The 10,907-nt window shown below is 47.7% G+C and overlaps 1 protein-coding gene across 1 annotated transcript; it reads right to left on the reverse strand.

Annotated features, from left to right (window-relative positions):
• Window positions 1-5,423: 5,423 nt before the first annotated feature.
• MARCKS (myristoylated alanine rich protein kinase C substrate) lies at window positions 5,424-9,406 on the reverse strand. The gene is made up of 3 exons (XM_069010955.1): window positions 9,036-9,406; window positions 8,616-8,788; window positions 5,424-7,487 (listed from the first exon to the last, which is right to left on the reverse strand). Exons 2-3 carry the CDS (start codon window positions 8,712-8,714, stop codon window positions 6,726-6,728), a joined length of 861 nt encoding a protein of 286 aa, XP_068867056.1. The 5' UTR covers window positions 8,715-8,788; window positions 9,036-9,406; the 3' UTR covers window positions 5,424-6,725.
• Between the last annotated feature and the right edge of the window lie 1,501 nt (window positions 9,407-10,907).

Consider the following 10,907-nt stretch of genomic DNA (forward strand, 5'->3'; position numbering starts at 1 on the left):
CATTTGTCTTATTATTAGCAACATTTATGGGGGAATTTTATAAGTGCATTGCATAGCTTAAAAAATTTGGGAAGTGCTCATTCTGGCCTCATTCTAGCATCACCAAGATCCATAAAAGGGAAATTATCTAATTTAGCATACATATGACATTGTTTCTCTATGTGAACATTAACTTGTACATTTGTTAAACAGCAGAATAAAATATTATAACAATTTTCAAATATACCTGTATAAAAACATACAGGAGGAAGAATTCAAAGAAATTTTGGAATTATTCTCACTTTACTGCTTTGAATTATCTTCCTGGATTTTTATTAGAAAGCAAAAACATTTAGGATATGCAAAAATAGTACTGGGGAAAAAATAAAAAAGATCATGTTCCTTCCTGTATTGCGTATCAGTCCATGATTTCTGTCATTTTGTTTAATTACCAAGGTGGGAAATACTTGCTGCCCAGTCTCCTCAGAGGTGCTATATCTGGTAAGTTTGCTTTAACAGACCCCTAAACTGCAATGTGGGACTTGTGAGTGGCTTAATGGTTCATTCCTGAAAAGTGTTACCTTCACCAATCCATTTTGGACTTTTATTGGTGGTGTTTGAAAGGAACATAGACCTGCACTCCAGTGGAAACAGTGTCTCTCACAAGTAAATGATATTTTCTTAAAGACAGAAAAGGGGTACTTTAAATCTATGACAGCTTTGCTTCAGGGAGCCAGAAAAAGCAGTTTCTTCCTTTAGTTCCTAAAGCTTGGGGATTGGTTTCTTTTTTTTCTCTTGGTCTCGTTCTGTAAAGGCCCTGCCTGTGCAGGGCTTAACTGGTTCCTGGTTCAAAATGGTACTTTTCAAGTGAGAATGAATGGTTTTTGCTTCCCTTGAACAGCAGGTGACCCTTGTAAACATGGCTTTTTTGTCATCAAATTAATTTTAAATACTCAGGTGGTTCTACATACCTAACTTCAGAGAAATAACTAGTATAGGCTAGCAAGGAATTTCTTGCAGCTATTGGAGCTACTCAGCAAGAACAACTTACCTAACCAACAGATCCATAGGTATTTTCTCTTTCTCTTTTTTTAGAAACTAAGGTGTGAACTTCAGGAGAAAGAGTCTAGCTTGGACCGTACCTAAAAATAAATCTCTAGACACTATGGTCTCTGCAAAGAGCAACTATCAAATACTTTGTTACCAACAGTATCAGCTGTGGTGTTGGAAAAAACCTTAGAAGGTGGCATTGCTTGGCTCAAAACATTCCCTTTCCAGCACGCTTCAAGTGCAGGTTATCACATACAGGGCCACAGGAACTAACCTAAGAATCCTAACTCCTGGAATATTTGCCTACTTGGTGATAAAAATGCATACACCACCAGCAATAATTCCCTGTACTTGCAGTTCTAAAATCAGAATTGTGTTAGGTGCCAAAAAATAAATAAAAAAAAAGACCCTCCCCCTCCCTTTAATTGAATAATGCCTTTGCTATTTCATCTAAATTTATCATATCTTTGAAAACTAATATTCCATATATCTTGTTTGTGTCTTTCCAACTGCAAATATTAATGTGTCGTTTCACTTGGTATCTTGATAGTCCTGTTTTGGATAAACATGACTTCCTGCAGCAAAGACTGAGGGCAAAGATGTGTAAATAATATTTGTAACCCTCCTCAAGACTTCAAAACATTCTAAAATCATTAACTTAAGCTTTATGTCACCTCCATCAGATAACATTATTGATATCCTAAAAAAGGGGCGTTCTGAATCCAAGTTTCTTGCTTTTGTATAAAAAGTGTACTCAACAATACAGCCAAAATTTACATATTTCTAACTCTGTACTTCATTCACAGGGTGCTACTTTGGTCACTCTTCTGTTTAGGCATAAGTTGCCACTTTGATCCCATAGCTAACCCTCCTCTGATCTTCCCAATAGGCAATGTTCCCACTTCAGAGCAAGCTCCACAGTTGTCTCAGTAAACGCATCATGAAGCACACTGCTACATCTTCCCTTTCTCAATCCCCAAACAAGCAACAGACCTTAAAAGCTCACCACCACACTGGCTCTCCCTGGGGCAAGCCAATACACAGGCTTTCGGTAACCCTGCACTTCTTTGTAGCACCACTTCTTACACTCCCTTACTCCAGTGACAGGATGCTGCCTGGCGTGCTTGCCTCTGCCCTGCCGGACTCATCATCACAATGCCAACAGTTCCCACTAACTGACAGTTACCTGAGGATCTTGGATTTGTAAGGATAACAAATTAACCCCACTGTCTACACCACGTTATAAACAATATACCATTGTCACTTGCTCCTTCAGGAAAAAAAGTACCTGCTTTATTCTATCTCGGTGATCTGAGCATGGTAAAAAAAAAAATGTCCTAAACTAGAATCAGGATGCTTTCAACTAAGCTACATCACCATGGAAAACACATTTCACCTCAGTCTCTCAAAACAAACAAACACTGAAACCAGTCCATATCACCAGTGATGACCTTTTACTACTCTTTCACTATACAAATAGCATGAAGACCAAATTCACAGGACTAATTTTGCAGGAAACCATTAACCAGCACTACCGTTTCAGACTATAATGTGTATCACTCTAGATTTTTTAAAAAGGCACCATTAAAGGACTTGTAACTTAGAAAAACCCAATCAAAACAGATGAAAACATTCAACCTTTATCTAATCATCTGCAAGTGAAGTTCAAGAGTTAGCTGTTTCAAACAGTACTGTAGAACAAAGAACATTCTTAAAACAAAGACAACATCATAATAAAGGAGTGAAATACCCACATATGCGACACTTGGATCTAATACAACCAGCAGGAGTTTTTAGATATGTGAGAAGTTGATACAAGGAGACTTGATTTGTATTCCAGGGATTGTGGACACAAGAAAGAAGATGATGGCACTCCAGCAGAAGCTAAAGCCTCAGCTCCACTTTCCCTCACCCACCTTTCCCTTTTCTTGTCATGCTTCCTTGCCTGAAGACAAAATCTCTAGAGTTTCATGTAAATAAGTATCAGGACCAGATACAAAACTCAAGTACTTGAGGTCAGACATTGTGACTTGGAAAGTCTGAAATTAAGTTTAGATATTACCAAGATAGGCATGATATCTGAAAGCACTTTTGTACAACCAGGTTATATTTTTGAACGAGGAAAACTGTCGCCTCAGTTTAAGTAAATAAACAAAAGAAGTAAATCTCTAGAGCCCCTAGTCAGGCAAAATTAGATTTTAGTAAATCTAAATTTACTAAATGTAAATTAGTAAATTTTACTAAATTAGTAAATTTTACCTAAAAATATTACATTTTTTCACCACAACAGAAGTTACCTTGTTCATAGCAAGAATAACATTCTGCTTAAAAAGAACCGTGATATAGGAAAATTGGTTTGAAATCACACATTTTAAATTCACATATACTGAGAGAATTTGTTGAACTTACAATACCTATTATAATTAGCATTTTCATTGAGTCAACCAATGCAATGAAGAAAAAAATATAAAGCTTTCTCAGTAAGAAGATGAACCACCTGACCAGTCACTAACACCCAGCCCCTTCATTTTTCTTGTACATAAAAAAAGGATATTCCACAATTCCACAGAAATGACTACTCAATCCCTTGGGGACCCAGGGAGGAAAGATGATACTTCTGCACAATTCTCTGGCAGGAGGTAGCAGTTCAAAACTCCTCCATTTCCATGATTCCAAGCCCTTTCTGACTTCTGTCTTCTTAAACCACACAGTGGTTTAATCAAATGGCATCATCAAATCTCACCCCACTGCTGGGACCAGAAGAGCAGACCTTGCAAGTGATGTTCTTAAGATGCACTTTTGAAACTCTACTAGTGTTTGGACTTGGAAATATATTTCAAGTCAAGCCAAGCCACAGAATGACAAAGCCCCAAGCCAGAAGTCCGTCTGCCAGGGGCAGGAGCAATTCTGCACTCCCAGGAAAAGGAAGTGCTTCAGAAACCACCAGCTGAGTGAGGAAAAAAATCATGAAAGTTTGAGAGGTTAAGAAAAATCTGAAAAAGAACTTTACTAGTAATTATTTTTTTCATATGCACATATACAGTTTGACCAAAAAAAAAAAAAAAGAAGAAATTCAGACTTCTCTTTAAGAATCCTTGGATTTAAATATATATATATATATATTTATTAAAAAGAGACATTGACTCTATGACCAAGACATTATGCGTCTCAGAACAGGTTTTTACAGCCATGTTATAAAAACCCCTTAGCAAAGCAGTTATGCACTAGACTTCAAACACATGTACTCCAAGAATGACACTGGTGTGGAGGATCTTGTTTTACATCCATTTATTTTTGTCCCTCAGCAATTATAGCATAATTTCAATACATTTCTAAAGTTAGAGAAATACCAGGGCAACTAGAGTACATACAAGCCAAAGTTAAAATGGTAGACAACTGAATTAAAAAACAAACAAACAAAAAAAAACAAAAACAAAAAAACCCAAACAAAACAAAAACAAGTATGCATTCAGCAGGAAATCTACTATACTTCATTCAGTTTAGGCTTTGTTCTTTAGGGAACAAGGTGCTAACGTGCCATTTTCTCATAAAATGAATCATAATTGCTTCCAAAGAGTTTCTGCTGAAAATGGAGGAAGCAAATAAGTGTAACACTAAACTTTCTCCTATAAACTTAGAAGCAACACTTTCTTGAATCAATTTCCACCCTCCAAACACCACTGCTGCTTTTCTTACATGAACCCACTGTTTTATTAAGGCATAATATGCCCTGAGCAATATGCTGAAAATTAGCCAAAAAGCCTAACAATTAGAGGCAAGCACCAAGTAATCTTTTTTTGACAAATTTTGAAATCTGTTTTGAAACTCACCTGTACTTGGGAGTAGCACTTGAGGAAAAAAAAGAGAATATTGCTATTAATTACTTTAAGTAGAATGGCAGTGTTAGTTTCCCCCTTCTCCTTCCAGGCTAAAGTTTTCAAGCTAATCTCCCAGGTACCAAAGTAGGACCAGCATACCAAGACCTAAGTGGGACATCTGTTCAAGAGCTTAATTTTTAAGCAACTCAGCATAAAAATGTCAGTGCCCCACCCTAAGCAATTTAAGTTAAATCTTATTTTCCTCAAGAGGCAAGACCCTCATATGCTGGATACCTCTGGTCTTAAAAGCAAGATGGAGTCTGGACAGGAGAATCATACACTGTACATGCTCAGACTGCCTTCCAGTCTTTTTTTTAAAGCCAGAAAAGACTACAAATTACCTGGTGCACTGCACAGTTTCTCTGTAAATTGCACAGTACTACAGAGTCCAAGATCCAGGAAGGTAGTTTTCAAAGCTAGTGCTAACAGCTCACATGACTTTCTCTGTACAAATTTAGGCAATACTGGCTAGTCCCTTTAAGCTACCAGAGTATCCATAAAAGAAAGACAACCAAATTATACATTTTATTCACATTTATTTTTCGCTTTTAGTGTGCTCACAGAAAATTAGAACACCTTAAGCAGGAGTTTAATAGCAATTTTTGTAAGCAAAGTTACATTCCATCTCTAAGTCAAATTGGTCAAAGCTTCTCCAGTATTTACAAAAACATGATAGACAAGATGCTACACAAAAAAAAACCATTGCATCTGAAGAGTTTTCCTTTATTTTCAAAGACAACTGGAAAAGAAAGCATTGTCTGCTGTAATCAAAAACATACCACAGTATAAACAGTAACCATTCCACTTATCACAGCTTGGTTGAGTTTAAAATTTGTGTTTAAAAGGTCCAAGATGACTGCAGTTTTACAAAAATGGGCAGGGTGGAAAGAGTTGCAAACTTCATGTGCTTCTGGATATCAAGATTTGTTTTTTTTTATACAATAGTCACAGTTAAAAACACCCTGCTGGTAATACATAATTACACTTTATTAAGGTCATAAACCAGCAATAAACAATAAAGCCTATACAACTTGTATTTCTACTTAATCACTGACTGATACAGCTAACATGAGATAAGTGAAAAGTTCCTATGGTTTAAATGAATTCCTAAGACTATGATCTCTTTATCTGGGTATTGATTTTTATTTTTTATTTTTTTTTCCTTTTTCCTTTCCTTCTTAATCAAGACTTGTAGTGTTGTAAACCTTATAGAACATCTGCCTCACAAAATACATCGTAATAACTTTCTTTTAAAAAAAAGACTAACCCCTTACATCATTTCTGGCGGGGCGCGCTCCCGGCAAGGGCTGCGCGCCCCGGGTTCCCCACTGCGGCCCCTGTCACTTCATTTGATATCCCTTATTGACCCACCCATCTCCTTCATATATGGGCATGTCCATAGACCGATCGGCACAAGTTTTATAATATGAAGAGAGTTGCAAAGTATGAAATTAAAAAGTAAACGAATTAAAAAAAAAAAAAACCAAAAACAAACAAAACGAAACAAAAAAAAAAAAAAAAAAAACGAACCAACCAAAACAAAACATTAATACTGATGAAAAAAAAGCCCCAAAAAACCCAAAATATAGAGGATGGGAGAGGAGGGCGGAGGGGAGCCCCCCTCCGCCCGTTGGAATGGCGGCAACACACAACGATTTGAGATGGGAGCTGCGGGGGGAGAGAAAAAAAAGAAACGAGACATCTTTTAAATCAATCCCTGGTTGTAGACAAGTTCTCCGAGACCAGTACCTGGCACCACTCCAACAAACAAACAGGGGGGAAGAAAAGTCCGTCGGCGAGGGGCGGCGGCGGCGCTTACTACTCCGCCGACTCGGCGGCGGGTCCCTCCGGACTGCTCTCGGCGGGAGGCTCCTGCCGCGCCGGCTCCTCCGCGGGGGCCGCCTCCTGCTCGCCGCTGCCCGCCTCGCTCGTGGCGGCGCCGGCGCCCGCCGCCTCCTCCGCCGCCTTCGCCTTCCCCTCCGCTGCCTGCTGAGGCGGCTGCTGCTCCTCGGCCGCCGCTGATGCCGGGGCCTCTTCTCCCGCCGCCTTCTCGGGAGCGGCCTCGTCCGATTTGGCCTCCTGCGAGTCCCCCGCCTCCTCTTTCGCCGCCTCGGTGCTGCCGGCCGCGCACGCCTCCTCGGCGGCCGCCTTGCCCTCCTCGCTGCCCGCCGCCTCGGGGGCCGCCGCCTCCTCCTTCCCGCCCTCCGCTGCCGCGGCGGCGGCGCCGCCCTCGCCCTCGGCCCCCTCGCCGGCCTCCTTCTTGTTCTTCTTGAAGGAGAACCCGCTGAGCTTAAAGGACTTCTTGAAGGAAAAGCGCTTCTTTTTTTTTTTCGGGGTCTCGCTGCTGGACGAGGGGGTCGCGCCCTCCTCAGTCTTGGGGGAGGACTCGCCCTCCGCCGGGGAGGCCGGCTCGGTGCTCTCCGCCTCTCCCGCCTCCTTCTCGGAGGCGGGCTCCGACGAGGCCGCCTCCTCCTTGCCCGTCTCCTCGGCGGGCGCGCTGCCGTTCGCCTGTACCTCCTCCTTGCCCGCCTCCGCCGCCGCGGGGGAGGCGTCGCCGTTCACCTTCAAGTGGCCGTTCTCCTGCAAGACAGGGACCAGCGTTACCGGCGGTGCCCGGGGCAGTCTCGGGGCGCCGCCGCCACCCCCCCCGCCCGCCGGCCTCACCGCGCCGCTTCCCGCCGTTCGAAGCCCCGCGCTCTCGCCGGGCCGGGCGCCCCCAGCGGCGGGCGGAGTGCGCGGCGGCCGCCAGAGGGCGCCCCGGCTCCACGCAGCGGCGGCCGCGCCGCGCACCCCCGCCCCCGGCGCGCCCCGTCCAAGCGGCGGCGGCGGCGCGGGGCGGGGAAGGCGAACAAAGCTCGCCCGGCCCGGCCCCGGCCCCCCGCCCGCCGCGGCCCCTCTGCGTCCAGGCGGTGCGGCGAGGCGCCCCCGCCTTCCGCCCCCCCTCCCCACTCACGCCGCATTTGCATCTTTCAGGCGCCCGGAGCGCGGCTGGCTGCCCCGGGCGGCAGCTGCGGGGGCGGCGGGGGGTGGTTGCCCGCAGCGCCGCCGCCGCTGCGCGGGGCGGAGGGGACGCGGCCAGCCCGGCTCACGGGTGGGGAGGGGGCGCGGGTGGGTGACAGAATGCTGTGTCCCACGGCTGCCGATTCCCCGGCGGGGCGGCCGCGGACGGGGCGGGCGGCGCAGCCCCCGGCCCGCGCTCTCGCCCGAGGGGGCTGCCCGCGGAGCCCCCCGCCCGGCGGCTCCGGGCCCCGCTACTGCACGGCCATCCGGCTCTGCCGCGAGAGGCGTTCCGCGCGAGGCACCGAGCGTCTTCGGGAGGAGGCTAAGCGGGCAGAAAAGCCGAGCGGTGTAAGATCCTTCCGTTTACGAGCCATTGGGACACTCCACCATAATACACGAGGGATTTAAAAAAAAAAAAAAAAAGGGAAAAAAAGAGAGAAAGAACCGTGCCCCTTCCCCCCCGCCCCCCACGCAGGACAGATAAAGGAACGAATCATTCAAAGCCGAGCCCGTTTAACCAAAATAAAGAAATTATTCCTTTGCCTCGAGTTGCAAAGATAAAAGGATCGACCATATTCTCCATTGAATGTGCCACTGGGGCATCAAAGGAAGAAGAATTAAACAGGATGCGAAAGAGAGTCCGTCGAAGTTGGCTTTAAAAAAGGAGTAGATTTAATATTTTTTTTTAAATTTCTTTTCGGTTTTTACCTGTCCATTCGCCTTGGATGGAGATGCAGCCACTGCTTCCCCAGGTTTCTCGGCGGAGGCTTCGCCCTTTGCAGCGGTCTTGGAGAACTGGGCACCCATGCTGTCTTATTCAACAAAGAAACTCAACAGATCCAAAAGGAGGGGAAACAAAGAGCGTTGGGTTGGTATAAATACTGGGCGACCAGCAGCAGCAGCAACACACACACACACCAGAGGGGAAAAAAAAAGAGAAGAGAGAACAGAACCGATTATAATGCACTCCTTTTAAAAAATTTAAAGTTGAAGAGATCAAAAAGCAGCAGCACAGGAGGGAGGGGGAAAAAAGGGAGGAAAAAGTCGAGCAAAAAAAAAAAAAAAAAAAAAAGGAGCCCAAGTTTAGTAAAAAAGAAGTAATAAAAAATCCCAGATTTGTAGCCGTACTGTAGACAAGGAGAAAATGGAGAAATCTCCCTGGTTGCTAATAAGATGCGGAGTCCAACGCCCAAGTGCACAGATGAATGGGCTTCCCGAGCGGTGACGGCAGCGCTCCGCCCGGCGCCGGCCAATCGCGGCCGCCGCGCACAAAGGGGGGCGGGGCCCGCCCGCCCGGCGAACAATGGAGCCGCGATGGCAGCGGTTTGAAATCGGCCCCCGGCCGATAATGAATGTGCCGCTCCGCTCCGCCGCGGCGCGGGCGGGCGCGCCGGGCCCCGCGCCGGGCCGCCAACAAAACACCCCGAGCGAGCGAGCGAGCGAGAGAGCGGGGCGGGCGGGCAGGCAGGGACAATGGTGCGAGAGGGGCGTGCGGGTGAGTGCGAGTGCGAGTGTGAGTGAGAGCGTCCCGGCCCCGCCGCACGCCCCCGCCCGCTGCCGCCGTGAGAGAGCAACAGATAGTGTGTGCGAGCCCCGGGCGGGGGAGAGAGGGAAGGAGGGGATTTGCTGCTTGCTTTTTTTTGGTTTTTTTTTTTCCCTTTGTTTTTTTTTTTTTTTCTTCCCCGGGTTTAATTGGTCGCGATTGTTAAATCGCCCCCAATTTGGAAGGTATTTGAACCACGTAGATCGGGTTTCGCCGAACGAGATCACGAGTCGAAATTAGTAGGTCTGTAGGCCAGATGTTGCAAACGCTAAAGCAGCGGCAGCAGGAGCCGCTGCCGGAGCAGAAACGGACCCCTCCCCCATAGCGATATTGGCTTGGAATAAAATATTTTGTGATTAGCTTACGGCTCTAATTAAATTCTGCTGTCTGATTATTCCTGATTTGTGTTTTTAAAGTATTTTCTGAGGCGGTGACCCACTTCACGATCACATTTCCATGCACTCAAGTAGTGGGCGAAGCGACGTTATCAGGGAAACATTCGCGCTTTCCCAAACCTCAGCCCCGAGTGTGTATTTACGTTGAATTTAAACCCTCGAATAAGATGTAACCCGAAACCAATGCACGCGAATTAACGGTGATCTGGAGCGCTTATCAGCGCTGGGGTGGGCGAAATATCACGGACCCGAGTGATTTCCTTTCTCGGGGGAGGGGGCGGCGTATGCGGGGAGCTGGCTGGCTCCCTCCCTCAGTGCTGCGATGAGGGGAAGGCTGGCCCAGACCCACCCCCCCCCCTCCCCCCCCGGCACCCCAATCCCCTTTTAAGGAGCAGAAACGAGCGTCAGAACGGTCGTTTCCCAAAGTCGGCTAATCTCCTCCGAACGCCTCTTGTTTATAAACAAGGATGTTAAAATGATTCCGATAATGAAGGGCTGCGGAGCGGGTAGACTCGGCCCAGCCTCCCACCTCCCTCTCCCCGAGGATTGCCGGGGCTGGCGGGATCGGTGGGCTTCGTGCGGACGCCGAGAGCCGCCTCTCGGTAACCCCGGCGAGGGCAGCCGGTTGCTTTCAACCGCTCGAGGGAATATTTCGTTTCTTGGGGGGCAAAAAGGGGCATTTGGTTGTTTTTTACGGGGGGGATAGAACCTCTCCCTCCCTCCCGCCGCATTTCACGCACAGCCCCTCCGCAGCCGCTGCCGCCGCTCCCTTTGTCTCGGCCGCCGCCGCCCGCCCCGCCGAGCACGGCGCAGCAGCGTCCCGCTCCCCCGGGGGCAGCCCCCCACGCCCACCCGTGCGCCCCGCACCGGCAACACCCGCAGTCCCCGGGGCCGGCGCGGGGGGCGGCCGCCGGCCCTGCCGGGGTGACCGCCCTCGGCAGGGCGGGGGTGCCGGGGGTGCCGCCGCCGCGCCCCGGGGCTCCCTCGGCCGGGCCGCGCCGCCGGGCGGTTTCCCTGGAGACGGCGGGGGGTGGCGGGGCCTCCATGGTGGGATCGGGAGCG

The sequence above is a fragment of the Aphelocoma coerulescens genome, chromosome 3, assembly GCF_041296385.1.
Source record: "Aphelocoma coerulescens isolate FSJ_1873_10779 chromosome 3, UR_Acoe_1.0, whole genome shotgun sequence".
Classification (NCBI taxonomy): Eukaryota; Metazoa; Chordata; class Aves; order Passeriformes; family Corvidae; genus Aphelocoma; species Aphelocoma coerulescens.

Coding starts and splice junctions, on each gene's coding strand:
- MARCKS (XM_069010955.1), bottom strand. CDS start 8,714: ATGGGTGCCCAGTTCTCCAAGACCGCTGCAAAGGGCGAAGCCTCCGCC. Junction 7,488..8,615: donor CATCCAAGGCGAATGGACAG/GTAAAAACCGAA, acceptor CCTGTCTTGCAG/GAGAACGGCCACTTGAAGGT.